Raw genomic sequence first — 15,651 nt, forward strand, 5'->3', positions numbered from 1 at the left:
TGGATGGCCATTGCACAAAACAGAAGGAAAGTTGCTGGAGAGGCCTTCATCCTGCAGTGGATTGAAAATGGCTGTTTGTTTGTTATTTGGTTTTTAGGAGCATTAGCAACTAAGGCCATATTGCTCCATGAAAATGGCTGATGATGATGATGATGATGATATGCCAAGTGAGATTAGAAGTCAGGGTATTCCTAAAAGAGATATGTGATCTTGTCTAGAGATCTGAGTGTCAGAGTGTCTAAAGATAAATACAGAAGCAGCAGATTCCTTTTTGCAAGATATATGACGAAACTAATTTTGAGAAGGATTGAAACTAACTTAGTTACCCCATTGAAGAATTACCCAAGAATTAGATCAGCATTTAAGGAATTTGGTGGATATTTGAGAGGATGTTTTGTAGAGTAAGGTTTCTCAAATTAGAAGGTAGAATGCAATGTGCTATGATGTGCAAAACTATGGATAGCATTTCTAGTTAGTAGTAGAAGGTCATCAACGTATGAGAAGAAAAGAGTGGGAGAAAGAATTGAACTGTGAACACCAGCATAAGAAATTGCAATAAAAAATATGATAACATGCTTTCACTGTGGAAATCTTTATAAAAACATTTTGAATAATAAATAAATAAACTATTAAATTATTAGTTTTATTAATTAGTTTATCTCAATTTACTATACTTTTCTAATTTGCCATATCAAATTAGTGCTTAAGATGGCATTATTTAACAGCATCACTGTGGAATGAGAACACATACTGTTTATGATTTAAGTGTCAAACTTATTATTGAAGTATCAAATAAATAAGAGGTGACTATTAAACACACTACAACAAAGAAGGAGTGCAGTGTAAGCAGGCAAAATGATAAAACAATTTTTTTCTAGATATCTCAGAGGGAAAAAAAAAAAAAAAAAAATTCAGAACTAATTCTTTAAGACTTTGCAAAAACCTCAAATTTAAAAATGTGGTGCCATAGGAAAAAAAGGGGAAGGGACCCGTGGGCCATGTGGACTTGCAGAACTTTTCAAAAAAAAAAAAAAAAAAAAACACCACCCTCTTGCAATAGTTAGCAGTATTATAATACTATAGGATTTTAAACTATTTCAACACAGTAAATGAAATAAAATCAAAATTCATATGAATTTTGAATAGTTAGTAGATTTAAGAAATTGCAGAACCCAAGATAGCATCAGCTAGAATATATCTTTGATTTACAAATGCAAAAATTAGAATGAATTTGTAGTAGAAATCATTTAATATACTTTGTGAATTCTTTTTTAACTTTTGTGATTTTTTGTTCCATAATTAAATTTATATTTTGAGAATTGTTTTTTTACTTAAAAAACTTAATTTTTATATGCAATTATTTATTGTAGTTCTTTCGTTCCACATACTTACCGGTATATACATTATATAAAAATCTTTTCAATAAAAGTTCATTCTATGTATTGTCTAAAAAATATTATCTGAACAATGAAAATTGCAGCCATAGATGTACATTTGAGCATGGCTATCTTAGGTGACATTTTATATTACAGTCATAAACAGCATTTTCTTTTGTTTTCTCAAGTTGCAAATTCAAATTTCTGAGTCATGGCCCACCAAAAACAACATTATATTAATTTTTTTTAGTACCGTCATTAAAGTGCAGAAATATAATGAGCCACCCATTTATTTTTTAGTAGGGAAAAAAAAAAAGAAAAACTAATTTTAGATAATAGCATTGCAAGTTTTTTTTATTTGTAATCAAACAGGTGTTGCTTTCCCACAAACTGATATGAGTATTCTTCTAAAAGGTATACTTATGCTGCTACAAACTTTGGCATTCCAAAGCACAAAATATTGAACTATAGTACTCTATATGGGGGCATCACGTTAAGATAATTCTGATAAGGAAATCAAGCTTGCTTGTTTTTTATTCCAGTTCAGGATAGGCACCTATTTTCTGGCACTTGAAAACAACTAGCAGTACCCACAAGTAACAGTATAATTTTTAATTATTAATGCAAAGTATGTATATAGTCTGTTTGAGTTTCAAGCTTTAGAAACAAAATTTTATCTCATTCATCACTGAGGAAGAGGTGAAGCCGACTATGATGTTGGTTCTTCAATTTTATCATTTTCAAGGATGCAGAGAATGATTTCATTTGAATTCCTAAAGAACCTCAGCTAGTATGCTCTTTGCTTTGACCAGCACACTTGTTTTTTTTACAACTTAAGGTTAGCATTTAAGGCAAAGTAAACAATAACTTAATTTAATATTTATTACAAATGTTAAATCTACACATTATCTAACATTCAGATTAATGTTTAATCTGCTTGATTTTGGTGATCAAAGAATAGAATAATTATTAAATCTTCAGAATAAAATAATTTTACTAATAATGACTAGAGTTTGTCCAACAATTCATAATAAGCATAATGTGTCCAGTAATCAATTAGACAGAATATTTGTCATACCTTGTAATATGAGCTACCATGAGAGACCATACTTCCCACACTCAGCAGCATATATGATTCTGAAGCTCATTCTGGGATCATCAACCACAATGAACTTCTTCCCAATCCAGATAAGTATAAAACCATTTTAAAAAAGTTTCTATAATTTTTTTTTACCGAAAATACATATTAATGATTGAAGGTTGCAAAGAACATTTTAGGTGGGCAGCATATTAAAACTGTTAAAAAAAAAGATAACAATCACCATGAGAGTTGTCACACAATTTAGTTTTCTGCACATAGCAGAATGTCAACACTGTACGTAAGCATATGCAGCTGTCTAAAAATAGACAGCATTCAAAGCTATTACAGCAAAAGTTATTGAACCACCTTGGTAGAGGCATTTCAAGCGTTTACAATTCTTTGTTAGTAATTTTTTTATTACAAATGTTTTATAATTTTTTAAACTTTAAGTTAGCATTGTTGTGAAAATAGATGGATAGTTAAAATCTGTTTCAGTTACACAAACATAGAAGAAATTTTTAATTGATATATCTTTAAGCAATGAATCAAATAAAGGTGATTAAACCAGTGAAACTAAAGGTGTAGCAGTGATGTCTGTAGTACAGGCTGCACAAAAAACAATTACAAGATGTTTTTAAAAAAAAAAAAAAAAAAACAGTGAGATGTAAATATAAGACAATGCCTTTTGAAATTTAAATTTATTTCATAAAGCAACGATGAATCATTCTTAAATGTGTAAAATTTGTGGTCGAAGCAAGTATGAAGCAGCTGAAACCATAGATGTTTAAAATTTCAGCATAAAGAACTCAACAAGCCACTCAAATAAAAATAAAATGAAAAAAAAATTAAATCAAATCATCAGTAACGGGATAAAAAAATTAAAAAAAAAAAGTGTTGCTGCATCATACCATGCATTGTTTCTGATTGCTAAAAAAGAAGCTGCACATACTGTTGATAAGGATTTAATGTTTCTTGCAGTGAAAAGCAATGCAACTCCAATGGTAGGAGAAAACTTGAAAAATAATTTTTATACCTTTCCTTGACAAAGACAGTTATTACAGTTAGAATCACAAAAATTACCAACAATGCTAAAGAAACATTAACAAAAAGGGTTCAAATTAGTGCCAGTTCACATCTGGGGCAGTGCCCCCAAAACCTCTATCAGACTTCTAGATTCCATTCAGAAGAGGGCAGTTAGATTAATTAATGACTCATCTCTAACTGAGTCTCTCCACTCGCTGTCTCACTGATGTACTCTTTCTGCTGCATGCCTTTTCTACAGATACTTCCATGGGTACCGTTCTTCTGAATTGGTTTCTATAATTTCTGTTCTCTCTTTCGAAACAGTCTGAACATGTGCTGCCACCAGCCATTTACTGTCCAACTTCAAACTCACAGAACCAACTTTTCATCTTCCTCATTTATTCATTCAACTGCCCTTTTCTTGAACAACCTTCATATGTCTTTCCTGAAAATTACAGTCTACAGAAGTTCAAGTCTAATGTCAACAAATATCGTCTCTCGCCTCCAACCCAAGCATGATACTAAGTACTATAGGTTCTAATACCTCTCGTGTTTGGGGTTTTCATAAAAAAAAAAGTTTTGTACCTTGCAATTAGTAGCTGATAATGAGACATTATTAGATTACAGTATTATGGCTAAAGGTTGTTGTTGTGGGTTTTTTGGCACAAGGGCTTCCTGGGCCATACTGTAGCTTTTCATTATTAACTTATGACTAAAGGTCTTATGGCTAAAGGTAAATGTACAGCTATTCTATTGCTGTCCTTCCTCAATTTGAATTTGTGTCCCCCCCTGTGCATGGTCTGAGCAAGAAGAAAAATCCCATCAGCATTGCACTTGCTCAATATATTCAAAGCCTTAAACACTTCAATCAGATCACTTTGCAGGTGCCAAGTCTCCAGAACTGAAGTATTTCTTGATGAGGGCACCCCTTAGTTCTCCTCACCAATCTTGTTGCCCTTCTCTGAACTTGTTTCATTTACATCATTTCCTAAAATGAGGCCTCCAGACCTGTATGCAGTACTCAAGATGTAGCCTGACAATTGCCTTACACCAGTGGTTCCCAACTAGTGGTTCGCAAACCCCTGGGGGTTCGCATTAAAAATTCTGTAATGGTATATGCTTAGATTTACATAGGTATATTATTGTAAACTACAAAATATAACTAATAATAAACAATAAAGTGAATTAAAATTAAAGAAACCACATATCCCACAATTCTTTATAATTAGTTTACTATCTTATAGTATATAATATTAAATAAATGTTTTCCATACTAAATTTTTTTTCATTTTCATTTTCAAGGACCATTGTTATGTATAGGTACTTTTTTTTAAAGCATAGTGCTTAGTATCGTGCATGGGTTGAAGGTTAAAAAGATGAAAGAAGATACTTATGGACATTAGACTTGAACTTTTGTAGATTGTAATTTTGAGGAAATACGCATGAAGGAAGGTTGTTCCAGAAAACAGATGTTGAATGAATAAATGAGTAAGAAGAAAAGTTGGCTCTGTGAGTTTGAACTTAGACAGTAAAAGGATTTTGACTGGTTACTGCATGTGTTCGGACTTCTTTGAAAGAGAGAGCAGGGATTATAGAAGCCAATCAGAAGAACAGTGCCCATGCAAGTATCTATAGAAAAGGCATGAAACAGAAACAGAAATTTGTGTCTATGAGACAGACAGTGGAGACTCTGTTACAGATGAGAAATTAATTAACCTAACTGCCCTCTTTTAAATGGAATCTAGAAGCCTGAGAGCGGTTTTGGGGGTACCACCCCAGATGTGGGAACAATATTCCATGGTAGGCAGTATTTGTGATTTCTACAGAGTCAACAACTGTTTGGAAGAAAAGTAATGCTGAGAACAGAAGAGAAAATCCAGTTTTTTAGATGCTGAGAACACAATATTTGTAACATGCTTTATGCCAAGAGAGATTAGAAGTCAGGGTAATCCTCAAGATCTTGCCTAGAAATCGGAGATAAGCATAAGAGCATAAGACAGGACTGAGTTTTAGAAGGATTGAAATTAAGTTATCTTTACCCCACTGGAGAATTACCTGGAGATTAGAATTTAAGGATTTGGCAGTGGACACTCGAGAAGTTGAAGTTGTTTCAGCAGGGCAAGGTTTCTCAAACTGAAAGGTGAAATGCAATGTGCTATCATCAGCAAAACTATAGATAGGATTTCCAGTCAATGGAAAAATGTCATTAATATATACAAGAGGAAAAGAGTGGGAGAAAGAACTGAAAGTTGGAGAACACCATCATTAATGGAGAAGTTAGAAGACAGAGAGCTGTTTGCCATCACCAGCAGTGAGCAGTCAGAGATAAAACTGGATACCCATTGCCACTGTTACAAATAACAGTGGCAAACCAAAGGATGGAAGCTTATTTAGAAGACCTTAATGCTAAACACGATCAAAAGCCTTTGAAAAGTCAAGAGCAATGGCTTGAGTTTCACCAAACGTTTCTATTAAATTTGTCCATAGATGGATAACATACACTGCCCTACCATTAATATCCATACACCAGTCTTTAGACAAAAAAGAGAGCTTTTATTGTGTCATTTAACATTTTGTGCTGAAACCATTTGCTTTTATGATGGCCTTCAATCTTCCCAGCACACTTTCAACCAGCTTTTTATAAATGTCAGGTGATATGTTCCTCCTCTCGGCCTTTAACGTAGCCACCAGTTCGGCCTTGTTCTTTGGGCGATCTCGACGTGCACGTACCCAACAATCCAATACATCTCAAAGATGTTCGATATGGTTTAGATCAAGACTCTGGGTTGGCCAATCCAACTTTTCCACACCCATTTCTCAAACCACTCTGTTACGACCCAAGCAGTATGGCATGCTGCGCTGTCTTGCTGATACAGGTATGGGCCTTACCCAATGTATTGTCCTAATGTTGGAAGTGCATAATTGTCCACAGCATTCATGGTTTTGTCAATAACGACTAATGGGCCCAAGCCAAACTATGAAAGGAGCCCCATACTATGACACCGCTTCCACCAAACTTCATTGTAGGGAGGATACAATCAGGAAGGAACTGTTCCCCTGGCATTCGCCACACCCAGGAATGGCTATCAGTGCGAACCTCGACTCATCTGTCCATAGGACTGTTTTCCACTGCTCTACAGTCCAGGATTCGTGCTCCTTACACCATGCTGATTCGGTGTCTAGCATTTGTTGAGGTGATCAATTCTGTTGAACATGTTATCTTGTTTGCCCACTTTTGCAATTGCCTGTTCGAAGTCCAGTGTGCATATTTATAGCAGGTTCTGTGATGTGTTGCATACATAGGACCTGTTTCCTCATCCATGGAGGGTTGTCCAGATATTAATGGTAGGGCAGTGTATACCAGAATATCACCAGTGGAATGACACTGACGGAATTTATACTGGCGATTATTGATCAGATGAAAGATTTTCAGTTAGTTTAAGAGTTGGCAATGAATTGATTTCTCCATTACTTTAGAAAGAGTAGAAGTAATAGCAATGGAACGATAATTGGGTACAAGGATTTGTCACCCTTTTTAGGAACTGGCTGGATATGAGCAAATTTCCAAGCAGAAGGAAAAACACCTTTGGAATAAGAAAGTGAAAAAAGGTGGCAAAGAACAGGAGTAAGTTCAGAAGCACAGGTTTTGAGAAATACCATCAGGACCTGGAGCTTTCTTATTATATTTATCCAAAATCTTTCTGATATTCTTTTGATGGAAGACCACAGAAGGCATTGAATGGAGTGTACTGGGAATGGTTTGATGTGATTTACCAAATTCATCAATACATGAGTTGGAAGAAAATTAGGATGCTAGCTGGTCAGCTCTATCTTTGGCTGATGTGGCAACAGAACCATTTGGTTTTGACAGAGGTGGGAACAGAGATGGGCAAAAATTGCGGCCAATAGCTTTGGCAAGAGACCAGAATGCTCGGCTACCGTTCGGACAAGAAGCAAGTTTTCTACTCTTAGCCTGTTCAAAATCTAGTCCGGACTGAATAATCACTGATTTACAAAGTATAAATAATACTTAATAATAATTTTTATTATTATGCAATGTCGCTTATAAAAACGTAATACTGGAAATATTTTATAATAAAAATTCAGAAAAATGATATGATTTCAGAGAATATAGATTAGTGTTTCGCATTAAAAATATTATGTTGAAAGGGGTTCATGATAAAAAAAATAGTACATTTAAAGTGGTACGCGAGGGGAAAAAAGGTTGGGAATCGCTGCTTTATACTCACTTCCTTATCTCTGCTAGCAAAATTCCTCTATATCATTGACAAAACCCCCATGGGCTGTGATAACCGCCTGTCAGCACTGCTCAGAGAACAGCATATCTGACTGCACAATTACACCAGGTCTTTTTCATTTTTGACTACCTGAGTGGTACTACACTCAGGGTAGTGGAAAATGAAACAATAAAGATCATATTTATTTATTAGTTACTGCTACCCATAATGTTAAACTTCAATTGCCATTTCTCAGCCATCTGCATAACATTTCTAGATCCTGTTGCAGTAGCATGCTGTCATTACTGTCATTAACCAACCTGCCAACCTTTGTATCTGTATCATCTGCAAACTTGGACATTAAGCCTGATATGCCTTCAGCAACAATAATGGGCCCAACACCAAACAATGGAGGAACCTACTAACAGTGGCAGCTCTTGACTCTGATGTATGGGGGTGCTACTTCTTAAAGTTACATTAAATTAACTTGGTTATAAGACATGTAGACATAGATAGTAATAATAATAATAAGCAAGTTAAAAATACTACAAAACATTAACAGACTTGAGTAATCTTGAAATTTTATTTAAAAATAAAAATCCATTCTTAGGTTTTTATTTGTTGAAAATATATTAACAACTTTTTCATTTCAAGTTCAGAAAATCCTGCAAATAACCAAAGACACCAACATTGTGGCGGCACTGCTCGCTCCGCAGTTCCTTTGACGCATTTTTTCACCTCTAAAAATTGTGTATTGGCAACCCACCGACCAGACATTGACTCAACCACTAGGAGAAAAAAGTGGAACTGTCTATTGCACAGATCTGCCTACAGTTAAACTTCAAAGTTTAAAACGATTTCATGATTTTATTTGTTTATTATTGAAATTTTTTTTTTTTTTTTTTTTTTGTCCTTGCCTTTTCCCATTATTATATGGGGTCAGTGTTTTTATTGTTTTGGCATGCAATTTTTACGGCTGGATGCCCTTCCTGACACCAACCCTCACCCTTTATCCGGGCTGGGAATAATTCGTTTATTATTGAAATGATTATTGGAAATAGAAGATGAATATACCATATGTGGGACCTGTTAATAAAAATATTCATTGTATTACATTGTTCTTCACAAAATTTCATATAACTCCATTGACTGTATATTTAGATTTAAAAAGCTGGGGGTTCTGCAGTACCTACCAACAAGCCGCCCTGCCTACTAATAACATTAGTCCATGAAGGGTGGTGTCCATTGATTACCACTCTGTCTTCTCCCACTCAATGATTCCTTTATCCACAGCAGCTACTTGCCCTTAATGAATGCCACTGCTCCAATTTGTACAGGAGGCTTTTATGTGCGACAGTACCAAAAGCATTCCTGAAATCCAAGTACTGTATACAATATCAAAATTATTTTTTGCATACGGTTTCTCTGTGACCACATCACAGTATCCAATCAAACCGGTCAGACAAGATTTCTACTTAACAAAGCCATGCTGTGTCTAAGTATAGTCGCAGCCTTGTCTAGATGATCCTGCATTACATCTTTAACCAGTGAGCCATTATGTCTCTGAAACAGAAGTTAAACTGCCAGTTCTATAATTACTCATGTTACCCTTTGATCCTTGCCTCTTTGTGAATTGGGGATACAACTGCACATCTCCAGTCCATGGGGACTTCCCCTAAGTTCAAGGATGCTCTCATAATTGTGGCTAAGGGTTTGCTTATTTCCTTTATCACTTCCTTTACTATAACTGGATAGATCCCACAACCCCAGGTGCCTTTCTTATGTTTAACTTCAAGAATTTACAAAAGAATTATTACAAAATTATTTCACTCCATGTTGGAGTTTGATAAACTTCTGGCATCCACTTACCTAGAGAACTGCTCACATGTGAATGTAGATGCATAATATTCATTCAGTTTGTCAGCTACCTGAGCAGGATCATCAACAGTCGGACCATCGATATCAAGTGGACTAATCTGATTCATCCCTTTCTAGAGTTTACATAAGTAAAGTCTTTACTCTTTTTTTTTGCATCCTTTGCTGATATATATCTGCAAACAACTTAAGTTCTGAGGCCCATGTAGCTTTAGCAGTATTATAACTTTCAATTTCTTTCTTTTTAACTTAGTGCAAATAGCTCTTGCAAATTACAGCTATATGGATACACATACAGTCCTTGTGCAAGCTGGTGGCCAATCTGACATCACCTTAGAACAGCCGAGAACAAAGAGAGAACCAAAATACCCAGTGTAGTTACAGCTGGTAAAATGTATACTGGCTTAAATCTGTGTTTAATCTCTTCCAAAATCAGTAACTTACTGATGCACACAAACAACAGATTTAATTCCATGGAACCAAAGGTTTTTTTTTACCACAATTTATAACTAGTCTTACAGCTTGTCAAGTGTATAATTAAAGTAAAATAAAAACAACAGGCATCTCAAGTCATTCACTTGGCTTCCCACTCCATACTAATGGTATGGAAGAGAAGGCTACACCAAGTATTGCTTTTACTTTTGCTATAGTTATAATGGTGGCAAAAAAAGGAAATTTAGGAATCTTTTTTATTATGTGCAAGAAATTGAATTTATTTGAAGTACAATATTAAAAGCAAAATTTCATGTGAACTGATATTTTGCCTCATTATAATAATTATTCCTTAAAAATAACAGTTAATTGTTTCCTTATCCTCCATTGTGAAAGTAATTTTTCTTTGGAGCATATCCACTGATATTTTGACGTGACTAATGAAAAAATTAAACTGTTATTTATATTTTAACCACTAGTAGTATCTTTAGTCAAGATAAACATTTATAGGTGTAAGTTCAATCATCAGTGCTTAACATTCACTGAACTGTACCTGTTCAAAATGCTCCACCACTAAGTATAAATTTCTAAAATCCAGAAAATTTTAAAATCTGGTACCCTCAGGGATTGAGGATGTCAGATTTTAAAGAGATTATCATATATTAATAATTATAATATGAGACACATATATCCCTCGTAAGCAGATCCAGAAATTTAGGGAGTGGTGGGGAAGACGAGTTCTCGTGTTGACTGTGATGGTCTAGCCTGTCTAGGTGCTAGTGCGTACACAGCATGTAATGGCAGTATGGTAAATGCAGCATTTTTTTTTTCATATAAAGAGAATTACAAGTATCAGGAAATTGTAATAAAATAAATTAAGGTGATTATTTTGCATGAAGCATGAGACTATGAGTAAGATTCAATAATGAATGGGTTAGTGCCATTGAACCATGTTTTGTTCGTAGTGAACTGCCGAAGCAGATAAAGGGCATTATTTTAATTGTATCTCATATTGTGAATACCTTCACAACAAGTTGCCATGATATTGCGCTACCTTGAATAAGTAACGCTTCAGTTATGAAGTTTAACTCCACAATATGAGAGATGCCTGATGGTTTATACTATTACATATCATCGGGCATCTCTCATATTGTGGAGTTAAACTTCATAACTGGATTGTTGCGATTGCAACACCAGGGTAACTACCCACCCACTGAGGAGAGGCCAACAAGCCTTGAAACAGTGCCATCTAGTTGCTGGTATCCACCTAGAATAAGTAACGTCAGTCTTCTCCATTGGTGAAGCGTTGCTTATTCGAGGTAGTGCAACACCATGGCAACTTGTTGTGACAGTATTCACAATATGAGATACAATTAAAATGATGCCAATTATCTACTTCAGCAGTTCACTCAAACAAAACATTGTGCAATGGCACTAATTTGTTCACTAAAATAAATTAAGAATCCTTTAAACTTAAATTTTTACTCACATTTTTACATACATAATTACAACCATGGGCGCTGGCAGCACGGTGCAAGTGCGCCACTCTGCACCATGAATTTTGCTCACCAAATTCAAAAATTTGGTGAACAAAAAATTTATTCCCACATGCACCACCTTGCAAAACATCCTGCCAGTGCCCATGATTACAACACACACATAATCAGTAAATTGTACGTTTTACAGGCTGATTCATCTTTACAGTTGGAAACTTCGTTTCAAGTGGCAAAATCCAGCCTGTAAAAATCTGTTCATAATCCACAAATCTGTATCTGGAGAAAATCTCTGGAAAAAATATTCTTCTAAAACGACTATTACAAACCATTTAGATAGTCTTCTCAAGAAAAACCATAATCATAACTTTGACATGTACACTTATGATGAAATATTTTCCCCTTGGAACAAAAATAATAAAAATGGAATTTAAGAGCCATATTACTTGAATGTTTACAACTTTTCCTATTATATGATGAATGCTGACAACTTTTTCTGCTGTATGATGCAAGGCTTATAGAACACCTCCCACGACAAAAAAAAAAAAAAAATCTCCACTCCTTTCAATAATTTGTCCAAGTTACTCACCTCCACAACAGCAGGTGGCATTCTATTCCACCAATTGGCTAAATGAAAATTTTTGGATATCTATTCTGTTGCCAACCTTTTCCATTTAAATTTATACCCCCTTTGGCATTTCATCTCAAAAATAGTTAATTAAACTAAGTAAACTAAATGCCATTATCATTTACTTTATTTAGCTATTTTTAAAGCCCTAAACATTTCAATTAAGACACCACCAGATATCTAGTTACCATAGACTGCAATTTGCAGAACCTCAGTCTTTCTTGGTAACAATATCCATTTATGCACCCCGTCTCCTAACTACGCTTGTTGCTCATCGCTGCATTCTTTCCAACAGATCTGTCTTTCCTAAAATAAGGTTTCCAAACCTGCTGTTGTTATTTGGTTTTTAGGAGCATTAGCAACTAAGGCCATATTGCTCCAGGAATATGCAGTGGTCATTCCCTGACCTTTCCACATCCTCCGTATTTGGTGGTGACGGGCTCAAACCCTGGTCTAATCAAGAAATGTGTGCTATGCACTGTTGCTCCTTCCTACCTGGCTATGGAGGCACCCTCCAAACCTGCACAGTATTCCAGATGTGCCTTATAAAATGGGGTAATCTCCTCTTTGTCCCAAAGTTCCTGTGCATCACTGACAGAATCCCATGAACTGTTCTAGCAGTCTGTTTGCACTGCAGAGAACACTACATCTCAGAGTAAATTTATTTACCTCCACATGATAATTTTATACTCCACTACTTTCAGTTTGATACCACCCAAAATGGCATGTTATTCTGGAATTGCTACTAACTAAATACAGTATCTTGTATTTGGTTAGGTTTTAAAGCATTTCTACTTAATTTATCTAGATCCTCTTGAAGCAGTAGCCTTGAAAATTATCATCAACCACATTTGAGCATCTGTGCCCACTTTTGTTATCGTCAGAAAAATTATACATCAAATGGGAAATATCTATATCAATGTCATTAATGAACATTAAAAACATCACTGTGGTCCAACACTGGCCCCTACGGAACTCCACTTTTATCACTAAAGTCCATGAAGTGCAGTGGCCATTCCTAACCACTATCTCCTCCCACTCGGACATCCCTTTATCCTGAACTTACCCTAATGCTACTTTACTTCAATTTATTCAACATATATGTGGTACAGGCTTTGAAATCAGTGTAGATGATATTAAAATCATTCCTTGCATCCATGAGATCATGCATCACAAATCTAATCAGATTTGTGAGGCCTGATCTCCCTTTAACAAACCTGTGCTGCAATTGCCTTATGACTCCACTCCTATCCAGATGATCTTGCATTACTTCTTTAACTACTGACTCCATTATTTTCCCTGGCACAGAGATTAAACTGACAGATATATAGTTAAAACACTTCATCATTTTAACCAGCCATGTAAATTGGGGATATATTTGCACATTTCCAGTCTATATGTACTTTCCTTTTATTCTAAGGATATTCTCATTATTATGGCCAAAAGTTTAGCTATCTCTTTTACAGCTTCTTTTAATATAATTGATAGATTTCATCAGCTCCAAGTGCTTTTCTCAATTTTGGCTGCAGAAATTTCCCTATAACCTTACTTACTTTCTATTATTATAAAATCACTTAATTCCAAGTCAGTATTTGATAAAATTCCGCTAACCTCATCTCTAAAAACCTTTTCATGTGTGAATGTAGAGGCAAAATATTTATTTATTAGCAATCTCTAAAGCCATACAATCCATATCCAGTGGATCAACGTGATCCATCCCTTTTCTTCTAGTGTTAACATAAGCAAAGAATTCCTCACTGATTTGCTTTTCTGCTATGTCCTGCTAATTCCGAGTAATTTGTTTACACTAGTTTATAATCATCCCGTGCCTTTTTTTTTTTTTTTTTCCTGCCTCTTAGTAGCCTCTAAGATTATCTCTGTAAACATTTCCCATTAACATTTTATAAACATGATAAATGAGCACATATTTAAAAAAACAAGCTTCATAACTGCATTCGCAACAATTTCCAGTTTTCATCAGTTGTAATATAACTATTACACAACAATTTTGGTGCCAATTAAATAAGGAAAAACAAGTATCAGCTGGGAGTGATCATATAATACAGAGTTTCGGTCGGTCACACTAAATTCGACACGTTGTCGCAATAGTTATCGCAATTTTATATATTCGGAACACTTACTTTGAAAGATGCTTCAAGATCTGATTCTTTATTAAAGACGCCATGAATATCACAGCTTTTCCTATGAAGAGAATAACGGTAAAATTTTAACTATGAAACTGAGGGTAGGACCCTACGGAAAAAGTCACAGTTTTTCCACTTCATCATTAATTAAATGCCAACACAAAAACACACACATCTCAACAAGCCAGTTACTTCACCACTCGTCTTGACGCAGGAAGCATCAATCAGATTATTGCAATCGCCACCTAATGACATGAAGTGGAACTAAATTAATCCATGGTTAAAAGCTCATGGTATCTTACTAATCTGTGGTTGAAAGTATATAGGTTAAGGGAATTGAAATAATAAATAAATAATAATTTCCGGTTAAACTCTGCACGACAACCACTGCTAAAGGAGATTTTAACTTCATTGCAATTGTTTCATCGCAGCAGACACACCGGCGCAACAGTTAGGCAGGACTTTTTAAATTTAATTTTTGAGTCAGTGCAAGGTAACTTATCTACCTATCTATACATATATATATCTATATCTATATACTGTATATCTTATCTATATATACTCATCTATATATACTAGGTGTTCCAAAAGTCACTGCTTATTTTGGTGAAACAGTGTGATTTTAAAATAAATTTCATTACGACAAGTATATTTATGCTACTTTACATAAAACAATAGTATTTGTAATGTGTTAAGATGTTATTATAATTTTTATTAATTTTTTAATGTTTTTTTCTTTTCAGACCCATAATTCATGATGAACGTTCAGAGCGAATTTTTGTTGTAACATTCCGAATCAGAGGAATGAAGTTTTGGAAAATTAAGGAAAGATTTTCAAGATTTCATAGTCCCAGTCCTACAGTTTTTGCGATTAGTGCACTGGTGAATAAGCTTAAAAGAAAAGGGCCTGTGCATGAAGAGGAGAGATATGGACGCACGTGAAAACATTGAATCAATTCGCAAAATATTCGAAGAAGACCCACAATTATCAGTTTACAGAATTTTGCGTTCGATACTGATGAAAAAGTCCTACCACATCCAACTGTTGCATGTCCTGCACGAAGAAGATTTTTCACGTCGAGCAGCAATGTGTGCAGAGCTTGTCGATCAGACCCCAAATAGAGCTTAATGAACCACGCTATGAAATCTCCTTGAAAATCTTTCCCTAATTTTGCAAAACTTTCATTCCTTTGATGCAGGATATTAAAACAAAAATTCGCTCTTGAACATTCAACATGAATTATGGGTCTGAAAATAAAATATCAAAAAATTAATAAAAATTATAATTACATCTCTAACACATTACAAATACTTATGTTTTATGTAAAAAAGAATAAATATACTTGTCGTAATGAAATTTA

General features: G+C 34.7%; 1 protein-coding gene across 1 annotated transcript in view; it reads right to left on the reverse strand.

The window, feature by feature from the left end:
• Positions 1 to 14,370, reverse strand: part of LOC150079959 (bridge-like lipid transfer protein family member 3B) — a 208,838-nt gene extending 194,468 nt beyond the window's left edge. Inside the window, exon 1 of the mRNA XM_090384043.1 lies at positions 14,288 to 14,370. Within this exon, the coding sequence (XP_090240169.1) occupies positions 14,288 to 14,331 (44 nt within the window). The 5' untranslated portion in view covers positions 14,332 to 14,370. The remainder of the gene's footprint in view (positions 1 to 14,287) is intronic.
• Between the last annotated feature and the right edge of the window lie 1,281 nt (positions 14,371 to 15,651).

This window comes from Mastigoproctus giganteus, chromosome 10, assembly GCF_048544385.1.
Source record: "Mastigoproctus giganteus isolate SK-2022 chromosome 10, ASM4854438v1, whole genome shotgun sequence".
NCBI classification, from domain to species: Eukaryota; Metazoa; Arthropoda; class Arachnida; order Uropygi; family Thelyphonidae; genus Mastigoproctus; species Mastigoproctus giganteus.